Source organism: Elaeis guineensis, chromosome 16 (assembly GCF_000442705.2).
Source record: "Elaeis guineensis isolate ETL-2024a chromosome 16, EG11, whole genome shotgun sequence".
NCBI classification, from domain to species: Eukaryota; Viridiplantae; Streptophyta; class Magnoliopsida; order Arecales; family Arecaceae; genus Elaeis; species Elaeis guineensis.
This window is the reverse complement of record NC_026008.2, coordinates 35,280,845-35,294,854: the sequence shown is the minus strand read 5'-3', so window position 1 is coordinate 35,294,854 and position 14,010 is coordinate 35,280,845. Positions and strand designations below refer to the sequence as shown.

Below are 14,010 nucleotides of genomic sequence, written 5' to 3'. Positions count from 1 at the left end.
GTTCACAAATTGTCTTCATTCAAAAAGAGAGCATAAATTTTTCAAATACTTCTTGAAAAGATCCATTAGGTTATTTGATCTTACTCTTGAGAGGAAGAATGCGAAAAGATGATTACATCAATTGCTCGATATCCGATAGCTTTTGAGGGTGATGATTGTAACTTATGGCACTTCTTTCTTAAAAATAAAGCAATCCAAGAGACATAGCTAATTTACTTCTATTTTTTGAAAAAATATTTTTTTTATTTATTAAATTAAGCTGTATGACAGATAGGAATTGCAAGAGATAGGAAAAATGGTAACCCGTTCCATGTTATAACGCTAACTACCCTTCGCACTCAGGAAAAAGAAAAACAAAGAAAAGTATGAATTGCCTTCCCTATATACGGGCCAACACCATCGTCCATGCGTTGTCTATGTGCTTTTTTGGTCCAACAAATTTTACTTAGTTTGATTTTGTTTTAGAGATATGGGTTATATCTTTCGCGCAAGAGAAAGATTCTTCTTCTTTCATACAAATTTAATGTTGGATTATATAATAGTTATTTTGAAATCTATGTAAGAAGAATGATAAAATTTGGAGTGCTTTGAGATTTATGTGAAACGTGGTCCAATGACAGATATCGTTAAAAAAAATAAAAATTCAATCAGGATGATACAATCAGAATCAATTTAAGGCATGTCTATATAATTTATTTATTTATTTTGATATAAATAGATGATCATATTATTTTAATATAAATATATTTTAAAAAATTAGAATATAAAATATTTTTAAGACGTGTGCCAAATCTAATCTTCAATATGCTCGATATGGGTTTTGAGAATTTTTGGATTAAGCAGATGCATTGGCAAGTAGATGGACATTGCAGTACGAGTTTTGGATAGAACGTACCTTATTCAAGGGGTGGGGTCTTATGCGGTTACGGATGGCGGTGGCCGAAAGAACCAATTCCATCCACATGCCCCACGCGCCAGGCCGAAAGCACGAGGTCCCACAGAAAAAACCCAACCACGGGCAACGGCACCCCATCGGATAGCAAAACCATGACCATATAAAGCAAGAAAGAGAAGGGCACGTTTGTTTCCAAAAAAAACAACAAATCATATACACCATTAAGATTAATAAAACCAATGCAAGTTTCCAGGTGGAGAAAGAGAGAGGGAGGGACCAAACGCCCACATTTCCCATCTCAATAAATAAACTAAAACAAATCCAACAGCGGAGGGAGTGATTAAAAAACCATGCCCTAATAGAGAGACGACACCACCACCACCACCAACTCGCCCACCCTCTCTCTCTTTTTGGGAGAGAAACCAAGCAAGCGTGAAGAGTATAGAGAAGGCGGTAGAGAGAGAGAGAGAGAGGGGGATGGAGAAGGCGAACGAGCTGGTGGAGGAGGCGGCGCGGTTGGCGGAGCAGGCGAGGGAGCTGCAGGACGCCGCCGCGGCGCTGCTCTCCAAGACCTGGAACGAGGAGCAGGCGCTTCGGCAGCGGGCCCTCGCCCTCGTGTCCGACCTCAAGCGCCTGCGCTCCTCCGTTGATTCCGTCGCCACGAAGAACCCCGCCGTTCTCGATCCCAAGATCGCTGGCAAGGTCTGTGGACCCCCTCTTTTTGCTCGATCCCAATGCGGAGTCGCTTTTCCTTTTTAATTTGAGCGTGGATTCATTTCCTGGTCTTCTGATTTCTAAGAATTGGTTCTTTTGATCATTTTTTTTTTCTTTTAATGGTTCTTTGGTACTTAGATCGAAGAAGAATTATACAGGGCGAGATGCCTCATCAGTGATGGCGATGTGGCATCGCTTCTTCCGAGCGAAGCTCATGGTTATTTCTAGCTAGTGAAATGCCCTTTCCCTTTTTTATATAGAAAAAAAGTTCTTTTTAATGCTATTTTTGTGGGATTTATCAGTGAATTTGTTGATTCTTATTGTTTTGTGATCAGGTCGGTTCTTGAAGATGTTTCTTGGCCCGGTGAATGTGAGGGCAATGAGGAAAGAGGTTCAGCTAAAAGTGAAAGAGGAGTACAACAGCTATAGAGTATGGCGATCTTCTTATGCTTTCATGCTACAATAGGGGATCTAAGTTATTGACATTCTCTTACATATATGGTGGTGGGGACTGGGTTTCTGCTGTCTTGGGCCAGGTTGATTTTGGGTTATGGGGAGAGTGTTGAGGGTGGATCTTATGAACTCCAAATGGATCGTTTTGTTGGGTGAATCAGACTGGAATTGTTGCTTTACTTTAGGTTTTGTTGCACAAGCATAGTCGATCTTGACTGTTTATGAGCATTTTTAGAATAATTGCTACATTTGATAATTATGATTGAAAAAGAATGGTTGTCCTTGAGAGTTAATATATTTTAGTGTTTTTTTTTGGCTATGGGATGAAGAAAGAGAGGCTAAATGTAAGCATCAATTAGGGAATTAACGGGCCATAACTATTATTCAATTTTTTTTGGTTGTCTTATCTATAATTGCCTTTGCATCAGAGCAAACACTAAATGTTGTTTGTTTGAAGAATCAAAGAAACACTCCTAGTGAGGAGATACATAAACCAGAACCCCTTGAGTCTTGTTGCTTCTTTGGACTCTGTTATCCCTGCCCTTGGTAAATCACTCTTTGATGTTTCAGTGGAGTACCAGATGTTATTTACATGATGTCTTGGTACCAATAGCTATTAATATGTGGAAAGCTTGGAATCATTTCAGTATAAATGGAGGAAGATCATTGAATGGGATCGGATGCAATTTTGAGGATTTTTGTAGTTATGGACTTAACATCTTGTATTCATTATGAACCCACCTGTATGATGTGTAGTTTCCAATGACAATCTCATTTCATTAATGAGATTATTTGAATCAAGATTTGCTGTACTGATTGGTACCATACTGTACAGGTATAGAATCAGTATACCGTACCATATTGACACTTGGTATGACAAATCGTAATACTGTATTGTGTACCGACACTATAATAGGATGGTGCTGGTATGGGGTCCGATATCGAGATGGTGAACTTTGATTTGAATCTTTTAATGGGTTATTTTATAGCTTATATACACATCAGAGCTCCTCCATTGCTTGGGCACTTCCGGTTCTTGCATAAGGCTCATCAAAACATTTGTGAAGGTCTCTTAAAAATGGTCATTTATTGGAGGGTAGTCACTGTTGTAATGATTTCAATTTCCAGAAACATGTTTGTTATAAATTCTTTTATCAATTGAAAAAGTGCTTGTCTTTCATTGTAAGAAGACATATATTGTATAGATAGAAAGTATCAGATATTTCTATTGCGTGGATGAGGAAAGGGGAAAAACAATTGATATGCCAACGCTTTAGCAACTTCTCTCAAAGATGATCCTTGGATTTAGGGGTATTCAAGGCCAATATTGAAGCATGGCTACCATTGCCTCCATAATTGTGAGGGATTCTTGGTTTAAGCTCAATATAGAGTGGCAACTTAAACCACCAGTTAGTGGACCAGGAGTTGTTTGCATACAAAATGTCAGACAATCTACTTTAAAGGACAGTTCTTGGTGGGTACATTAAATTAAAGTTAAGGCCAACCTTTTCAGTTTCTTGTATAAATTTTGCTATTTTCTTCTGTTTCTTGAAGCCCTAGGCTGAGTCTAGTAAATTTGGTAACTTAGAAGGTTAATCCATGCTGGAATTTCTGTGAGAGTTCTTTATTTTGGGGTTTGTTTGATTTACAAATGGGTTCTAAGAATTTAATAGACTGAAGGTAGTCTGTGGAATCAAGTTAATCAATTATTCTAAAATGGATTAGGGCCTCTAATTAGTTGGATGGCACCATTGGTTGCAACATTGAATTCTTAAAACAAACCAGATACCCTTCACACAAAGTACTATAAAATCATGAGGTTTTTAAAATAAAACTTGGCCTTTTTTAAGAATTCCTGGTTATAAGCATATTCAGGTCAGTGCTTATCATGGTTCATCTTTCTCTTCATCTCTTCATGTTTATCATATGTGCTAAGTAACCCTGTAAAGATGCCTATGTAGAGTGAACAAATTTTATATCTACGAGGTGCTTGTGTAAACAATATTGTGGAGGATGACTTCTCCCTGCTTGGTACTCCTACTTCTGTTGTTCTCAAGCCTAATTTTTTGTCCATGATTTTATTTTTGTTTTTTACTGCAAACTGACCCATAAGAGTTCCTTAGTTCTGTTTAATTAGCCATTATTTATTGACCTCGTTCTGTTGCACTTAAGTCGATAACATTGTCCTAACTAAAATCAATTCTGTACCCATGTCTATTTCATGCCAAAATATATTGTCTCGAATCTAGTAGGAACATCATTTCTTATGTCAAAGTTATTGTTAGTTGGTTTGTGGTGCTGGAAGATGAGACTCATTTCTTGCGTCGAGCTTGTACATTGTTCATAATGCTCGAAGTTCTAGTAATCAATGCCTTTCGAAGGCAGAATGAGTCTATTTAGAACTGAAACCGAGCTACTATTGTAACAGCCAGATCAGGTGAAATGCTCTAGGATAATCTTATGCTGCATGTCATGCTACACAACTGCCTTGCTATAACAAAAGAGACACGTACTTAGAATTGATTGCCAATAATTTAATGGCAAGAAAATGAAGAGTATTTTATGTTGTCAATAATGAATACTTTGGATTGTTATCATGTGTCATACATGGATAACCAAATTATGCTTTATTAATGGTATGATTTGCTTGTCGACAGGATAGGACGGCCTTTTTATTTCTTCTTTTTCCATGCACTCTACTTCTTTTAAGGTCTTATATCTGGGATGGATGCTTTCCAGCATTGCCTGTTCAGTTGTATCAGGTATAAAATTTTCTCTGAAAGTGACATCATTTGCGGGAATCTTGTTTTGCAATATAAGTAATTTTGGATCAGAGTTCATTGGATTAATTGTTTTCAGGCTTGGCTGTTATTTCTCTACACAAGTCTAGCATTACGAGAAAATATTTTGAGAGTAAATGGAAGTGATATTCGTCCTTGGTATGTAAGGCCCTTTTTCATGCCATTGCTTTTATTGACTTTGCAATTATGGATGCATGCCGTGCTCTCTGCTGTTCTAGTTAGGGAAATGATTATCTTATGCCTTGCCAACATTGAAATTCTTATAATTCATCTATTGAGTGCGTTACCAAATCTATTTACTTATTCAACAAAGAAGCTATTTCTGTCTAAGAGACACATGAAACCTACATATGAGTTTAAATAATTTGGAATCAAGGTTCTGCGTCTCCCCAGTTACATCTCTTTAATTATTTTAATTATTTGATTATGTTTGCTGGATGTGTACGTCTATCTGGTCAACATTTGATTCCATGTGCACCAGTTCTTTGTCCTTGATGTTGTGGTTGGAGATGAGTAATATTCTCTTTGAAAAAGCATCTAATTTATTTAGAATAATTTACAACACTGAAGAATCACAACTTATTAATGAAAAATAAAGAAAAGGCTCATGAATAGTATTACATTTATGACATTGTTTTACTGAAAATCTTGTGCATTAAGGGAATGCCTAGAGGACTAGGGTACCAATATAGTTGGTATTTTGCATTGATCCTCTCTTGAAACACTTGTCCTCTGAAATAGATGTGTCAGAAAGATTCAAGAACTCATCATGGGAAGATATCTGACAGTCAGAATCAAAATTTAATTAAGATCAAATCCATCATAAGGTTGCTCCATTTACAGATATCAATAAAGAGATGCTTAACTAATGTAATTGGTGATTTGGGTACCCCTGGGTATTATAATAGTTATATTGAAACTAGCATTATTTATTCCCGTGCAGGTGGATATTTCATCACTACTGTGCTATGTTGATGGCTCTTGTAAGTCTCACGTGGGAGATAAAGGGGCAACCTGGTTGTGCCAACAAGCAGGTAGTTGCTTAATCATTTCCCAATCATCGCATAAGAATTCTTGACCTCAACCAGTGAGGCTCTTTTGCAGAAAGGGGTACAACTATTTCTGGTATGGGCTATGATGCAAGGTGTTGCAATGCTTCTACAAAACAGATATCAACGTCAAAGATTGTATACTCGCATTGCTTTGGGAAAGGTTACATTTCACACATTCTGTTATCTTTATATTTATGCATAAAGATCGTGAAATTTGTTTTATGTGCACCCTTCTTATTTCATGTAGAGCATGGAGTCAGCATAAGGAAATGCCAGAGTATTTCTTGAGCCTAATATTGTGGGATGCTTAGTAAAGTAGCTATGGTCACTATATTTATCTGGTGATGTTTCGTACTGTATGCACCTGTAATTAGAGGAGCAAGTGGGGTAATGCAATAAGCAATGAATCACTTGGTTTATTCATGGATGGGAGTGTAAGGTTGTCTGATTATTATTTTGGACCTGGGTGCAAGGAGGAGGCGCGAGGGGGGTTGGGGTTGGGGGGGGAGGGGAGAGGTGGGTGGTGGGGAGGAGGACTAATAGACCACGACTTACATACTACACCCTGATTTTCTGTGTCCACCCTGCATGTATGCATGTGCTAACTTTATAAACTTGACAGACCATAGCATACTTGCCCATGCGATGGATATTGAGAGCACATGATGGTACAAGTGTTTGTTAAGAAGTTTTTACTGGATACTGAAAACACATGGTGGTATGAGTGTGTGTTAAAGAAGTATTTAAGCTAATTAATGAAATTGATAGTATGAGTGTTTGTTAAGAAGTTTTTACTGGATACTGAAAACACATGGTAATATGAGTGTGGGTTAAAAAGTTTTTAAGCTAATTACTGAACTTGATACGAGGTTTTTTTTATTTTTTTATTTTTTTTATTTTTGTGTGTGTGTGTGTGTGTACTGAAAACTTGTGATGGTATGAGACCGAGTGTTTGCTAAGAAGTTTGTAATGGATACCGATAACATGTAGTCATATGAGTTTGTGAAGAAAGTTTGTAAGCTACTTATTGAACGTGATATGAGGAATTGTGTGGGTGGTTGCATACATGTGGGGACTGATTAGTGTGCATGCATGCATTCTGCAGAGCTCAAAGACATGCTATAGTTAGGCCCAAATGCAAACAGCATCTGCATCAACAATGAAAACTCTACCCAGGCAGTTGGTCAAGATACAAAAACATGCTCCTTGCTCTTTCAAGCAAAAAAAAAAAAAAAAAAAATACAGACATCTTAAAGATGAGTAATATTACAGTAAATTATAACCAGAGTACTGGCCTAATTTGTGTCATAGGCGCATAGCTCTAACAAGAATGTGGAGGAAAAGGAAGAAAATAAGCTATATTCCCATAAAACTATTGATAGAGGCGTTAAAGAGTGCAGAAGCATTGAAAATTTCATCACCAAACAAATCATATGCAAAATGAAGCCTGGATACCATCAAGTGGGTAAGAGCATGAACAAAATTATAATATTGCAAAATGTCTGATATCATATGCCATTAGTGGAAGAAATCTTTAAGGTGTAAATAATTTTCAATTATTGTTGCAAGAGTGAAAATTTGATATTCTGATCTGATTTTAGGGAAAAGGGGTTTAAATCTAAAACATACTTAAATTCTGCACTCTAGAATCAGATGAGGGTTAAATCCATGATAGCCTAGGGGTCTAGGAAGCACTGACATGGGATACAACATGTTACCTATCTTAGTAAACACCCAATCGTATTTGGTATATCGCCATTTAAGACAATAAATGCAGGAAAAATGTATAAACTACAACAATATGGGCAGCAAGCATTCTATTATCCCAAAAAGTAACTCAACGACATAATAAAAATATGCACCTAGTAAAATAACACAATCAACACATGTAAACTAATAAAAACAACCGCAACAAAATTTTATTATCCTGAAAAAATGCATCAACATAATAATGGAAAAGAGGTATAACAAACATTAAGATTAGAGTGAAGGGAATACAAAGGTCATGGAGGAATATTAAAAATTGGAAAAAAAGGGGAAGCACACTGTTGTTTGTGTTAAGAGTTTTTTTTTCTTTTTTCTTTTTTTTTTTCCAAAAATAACACCTCCTCTTCTTATCCATTGGAGGTGGTTATATATATATTTTTTGAAACTTTGACCATTTGTTTCCCATAACGAAAAGACACTTTGTTTACTTTTCTGATCTGTTGTGAGAAGTTTGAAACTTTGACCGCTATGTTTTTTTTTTACGAAGAGGCACATCTTTTCACTTCTATAGGTGCATTGGAAGATTTGGAGAACTCATTGTTCTCTTCTTTCTTGCAACCATACCCTTTTTTGCAAATTAACAAGTACGGGTATTCATGTGCTGTACTTTGGGTGCAAGTTAAAGTGTGTGGGCTTTGAATCTTGGGGACAATAATTTTCAGAAAATTTACCTGCTTGGTAGAAAAATAATTATCTTTAAGAAAGTTCCTCAAGTGGTGTGCCTAGCCCAATTTATTTTTATTTTTGTAGATTTGCTTTGAATTTAGTATATGAAGTTCCCTAACAGTTTAAAGATAATTATTCTTCTCAACAATGGCCACTCCTATGATAATTAATGTTGCTGCACATGAAGTTGAAGTTCTGGATCAATTTGATGGGTATAATTTCAAGAGATGGCTTATCAAAATCCATTTCTTCCTTACCATGCAAAAGGTGACATATGTGCATCAAACACCATGTATTGTGATAACAAGGTAGCAATTGACTTTGCAAAGAACAAGAGATTCACAAGTAAGTCTAAACATATTTCAAAAAAATGTCATTATATTAGAAAACTAGTAAACGGATTGTCTCTTCATTAAGGGAAAGAAACGGTCAAAGTTTCAAAAAAAAAAAAAAGGAAAAATATAACTACCTCCAATCGATAAGAAGAGGAGGTGTTATTTTGAAAATAATAAACTCTAACAGTTCCTCATCATTTTCAAAATAAACAAAATATTAACATCAATAGATTTATAAGTGCTAATATGATGCAATAGGGGGTGTGCATGGTTTGGTTCAGATTGGTTTGGGGTCAATTTTCAAATGGAACCAATTTGAATCAGTTTTCTAAAACTGAAATCGAAACCGAACCAACCACATAGGAAAACTGGTTCAAACCGAACTGAAAAAATCGGTTTAGTTCGGTTCGGTTTATCGGGCTGTGGGCAATTGGGCTTATGTTAAAATAGGCAAACTTATGGGATGGGCTAAATGGGCAGTTTATGGAATGGGCTAAATGGCTAGATATAGAAGCAATGAACCAGTGGGGCTAGGACAAAATATAAGTGAATCAACAGTTCATGTATAATATAATATTATATATATATATATATATAGGTTGATTCGGTTTGAATCATTTAAAAAAAAAAAAAAAACTAAAACCGAAATCGAACTGATTTTTTTGGTTTCTAAAATTTTTAAACTGAAACCAAACCAAATTGGAAAAAAATCGATCCAAACCGAACTGAAATTAGCGGTTCCGATTAGTTTTGCAGTCCGATTGGTTTCCTTGCACACCCCTTTGCAACACTATAGGTAGAGAACCCTTAACCTATGGTTTGTATGTATCTAATCAGGCTCTAACAACAAAAGGATTAAACTTTGATCTTGTTAATAAAGTTGTCTGAAAGATTATGTTCACATCATACTTGGGTATTGGTATTTAAAGGACCGTGCTTTTAAAGGTCATGTGCTTTATCCTGTATTCATGAGTGCTCTAAGACCCAGTTAAGTCCATAGGAAGCAACTCTTACTTCCACACTTATATAGACATGCTTATGAAGAGTGCTTTCATTCACGCCAACATATATGTCTATAAGCTTGTTAAAGACTTAAAAAGTCTTTCCCTTCAATTCATACAAAAGAGAAAGTACATTACTTCACAGAAATGGAATTTGCTTTGAAATTTCAAATTTCAAAAGTTTAACTATTAGAGACTTCGCGAGCCAAATTCAGGAAAAATGTGCAATAATAGAAATAAATTGGGCTAGGCATGCCACTTGAGGTACTTAAAGACAAGTTTTACCCATTATATAGGTAGTTTTATGGAAGTTATTATTCTCAAGATACAAAGCCCATACATTTTTTTCACTTTAGGCTGCATCCTAGGAGCATAGAATATCAATACCCGCACACTTGCTAATTTATAAGAGATAATATGGTTGTAAGAAAGAAGGGAAGGAAGAGTAATCCAAATCTATCAGAGTATATCATATTTATAGAAGTGAAAAGAAGTACCTTTTCATACAAATTTTTTTCTTAAAAAAAAACTGTAGCGGTCAAAGTTTCAAACTTCTCTCAGCAGATAAGAAAAGTAAATGAAATGTCTCTCCACTAAGGGAAACAAATGGTCAAAGTTTCAAAAAAAAAAAAAAAAACAAAAAAACAAAAATAACTGCCTCCAATGGAGTGGAAGAGGGGGTGTTATCTTGAAAATGAAAAGCTCTAACAATTTGTACATCTGAGTTGTTGCGGTAATGCTGATGTTGTGCTGCTGGTGTTCCACAGAAGCCGTCATTGCCCTCTCTTTCTTCTCTTCCTCTCTTTCCTCTTCTCTCAATTAGGGCATGAGATGAGGGAGGCCAACAAAATTTGGGTATATAAGCTTTTTGCCCAGAGTCCGACAAACTGCCAGCAGCTTTAAAGTACTTTGAAAGTTCTATTGATAGTGTTTGGACATATCATAGGAGTATCTGGGTCTCATTTTAATTACAAACAACTGAGAATACCATTTCTGTAGTAGACATGTATTATAGGGCCTGTGCCAAACATTTATTGTTATCTGATACATCTTAGATACATCCTTGACTAATCTGTCTCCTAGGTAGAGGTGAGTCCTTTTCTCTAATTCACACTTATGCCCAAGCGGTGGAAAAAGATAAAGGAGGTCTATTGTCTTTTATATATTTTAAAAAACAATATATACATTTTTGAGTGTGAATGTGATAGCATATAAGGCTATCAAAGCAAATCCTAAACCCACTACTTTTCTTGTCATCCAAGTTCCAAGGCATGATATTCCAATATAGACTGTTTTAAACCTGTCCTGATAGGTCTCAAGGATCTACAATAATGTCTGGGCAGGTTCAAACCCATTATTGAGTGTCATAACGACCAAAATAAATTGAATATATAATCTGATGTAAGTACCATAATCACCTTTAAAACAAATATTACATGAATTATCCAACTCATGTTTGAATTATGCCTTCGGAAATGGCATCTTTATTCATTTTACCCATAAATTGAGTCCTCCATCAACACTGATAATTCATGATGTTGATTTGTTTTTATTGCTTGTGCACTTGTATTTTCAATTTTATAGACTCCAAGGTTTGCTGTTTGGTACTGGATCCCGTAGCGGTACTATCTTGATACAATGTCAATACGTCTAGTATAGGGGTTGATTTGTCATACTGAGACTTAGTACATCATCCCCATGCATGGTGTGATATGGTATGCTCATATGGGGTAGTATGCACTAGTATAGCAAACCTTGATAGACTCTATAACAAAACAACAAGAATAGCGCCACCAGTTTAGATGATGACCATCAACTAATTATCAAAACTTCAAGTTTGACGTGCCAATACATTGTTGCTTGGCACCAACATTTTACATGGTACGTCATGTGCTGTGTTATGCTGGTTATTAGAATGCATGGCATGCTGGGTGCAGGAAGTTAATTTCACTGGCAGACATCAGATTGAGATAAACATATTTTGGGCTTGTGTGTTATAAGTATTCTAAACTTCTAAAGCTTTTCAGTGTTGTCTAATGTTATTTTGGGATCACTTGAAGTAAATGCACTCTCATGAGAACAAGATACCAAGGTTCACAATCTTGGTAGCAGATCCCATATCAGTACCAGGTGTTGGTACAAATTAATAAGGATTGCACAAATTAATAAGGATTGAAATCAATGAATAGTGTCATACAATAAAAAAAAAACAAGACATGTACCAGGTGTTGGTTTTGTGCAGTTTATTATTTAGGATGATATGACAAATTACACTGTCATAATGTATTAGCAGCAAAAAAAAAGAAAAAAAAGAGAGCACCGGATGTTAAGATACAATTGAAATCATTGCTAAAACACATAATAGAATGAAAACTAGACAAGTTATATTCAAATATTAATGCATTATATCATAGAATCCCGAGTTATCGATATACAGAACCAAGGACATCATACCTGTTTTGCAATGAAAGTAAATATGGATTTTGTGAAAGAACGAAACAAATTCTACTTAAATTAGTTTTAAATTTTATGAAAGTCAAACATTCAGTATTGAGAGCATCAACTATTAAAATTAGAATTTTGTGAGATGTAATTCCAAAACATCATACTATCAATATTTAAATTACATGCTTTCAATTAGAATCAGTATTTACTTTTGATGAAACAAAACCATGCAACTATGATAATCTCTTCTACAATGTCTCCAAGGTAATCATGAAAATGTTGGGATGCTAGCATATCTTATGTTGATACAGTAAATTTTAAGTGCTGGAATGATGATCTATGCTGTGAATCATCTAATGGGGACAAAAGGCTATGATATACAAAACTACAGTCGACATAATCTACCTATCAAAAAAAAAAAAAAAAAAAGAGAAAAGAAAAGAAATATGTGCATGCCTCCAGAATTTTCAAGGCCATGCCAGGCATCTGAGTCCAAGATGATCTTGTTTCTCATCTGGCAAGATTATATAAATGTTAATGACTTTTGTCATTTTATATTATCTCTAGCTGGAGGGCTAACTGTTTTGCGAACTTTATTTTCATAACTTCAAATACTTCATCAGTATCATGTATCTTTGGTAATTTCATTTTATATTTTTGACAGGCTAAAAGGATGGATGTTGTGTGGGGAGAAACTGCTGGTGTTGAAGGTCAACTATGGCTGTTATGCCCCATTCTCTTCATCTTGCAGGTATCCAAGGCTGACAACTTGAACTTATGTTACCACAGTTTGCATGCTCTTGACAACTTCCAGCAAAAAATTGTAGTAAATTAAGCTACTCCTTAGGCTCTTGTTGAAGAGAAAGGAAAAGGATTAAAAGTGAGAACATTGGAGTTTCTTCTATATAGTTGAGAGATGATGAGATTTCGGAGTTGCTTGTTTATGGTTGGAAGATAATTATGCCTAGATTTCCCAGATGTAAGAGTTCATTTTCATTTGTTCAACTGTCTCAGCAATTAATATATATAGAGGCATAAGTGGAAGCAGCTTAGAGAAGGATAATATTTTGTTCCAACTTATGATAGCAGTACAGTATTGCTAGAAAGCTTACAGATGAATTTTCCTCTATGAGGGTGAGAGATTTATGCTATGATTCAAAATTCAAGATATCTAGAGTAACCTTAACTTGAAGCAAATGCAACACCGAACATGATTCTAATCTTTGCAACTTGAGATTCTTACGGGCAGTTTCCTTTGCTGTCAAAACTGCCTCATTTTCAGGTTTTTGAAGCATATGTTGGGATCTTACTGCTTCGCACAGCTTTGGTTGGTGTTATCCGTGAGTGGCAGGCAAGATATATTTTGGTTTTCCTTTTCTGATTCTGCTGTATTGCTTTCTGCTCTTCCCTGAGATAGATAATGGCAGTCTTAATTTCATGCAGATGTCTAAGATCTGGTCTCTTCTACTCTTGCAGGTCATAGTTTGTGGGTCTTTGCTGGTTTTGATGGCAGTGGGTAACTTTGCAAACACAGTACAAACCCTCATGGCAAAATCCCGATTCAAAGCAAAGATGAGGAGAACTAAGAGCAAGCATGATTTTGATGCAAATGCATCACCTCCCGACTCATCGCCAACTTCTTAAAGGTCATAGAACGTATCTTAGTCAAGCTCTGTTTTGAAGAATATGTTGTCTAATGCCAATGTCTTTGTAAAGCATTATTTTGTTTGCTATAGCTTCTATCCAAATGTCATCAATATTTTCACTTGATCTAACCGTGTATGATGAGGTAAGGGGTGGTTTCCATGGTGAGCTTCAGTTCGTAATAAATTATTTTTCCCCCTTGTTAGTTGCACCCTTTTGTGTGTCTATCACTGCTTA

General features: G+C 35.7%; 1 protein-coding gene across 1 annotated transcript; it reads left to right on the top strand.

Annotated features, from left to right (window-relative positions):
• The first annotated feature begins 1,166 nt into the window (after window positions 1-1,166).
• On the top strand, window positions 1,167-13,984 carry LOC105059490 (uncharacterized). Its single transcript, XM_010942795.4, has 10 exons — window positions 1,167-1,597; window positions 1,748-1,826; window positions 1,945-2,039; window positions 4,720-4,824; window positions 4,922-5,001; window positions 5,807-5,897; window positions 5,968-6,075; window positions 12,794-12,880; window positions 13,412-13,480; window positions 13,606-13,984. Exons 1-10 carry the CDS (start codon window positions 1,373-1,375, stop codon window positions 13,771-13,773), a joined length of 1,107 nt encoding a protein of 368 aa, XP_010941097.1. The 5' UTR covers window positions 1,167-1,372; the 3' UTR covers window positions 13,774-13,984.
• The last annotated feature ends 26 nt before the right edge of the window (window positions 13,985-14,010 follow it).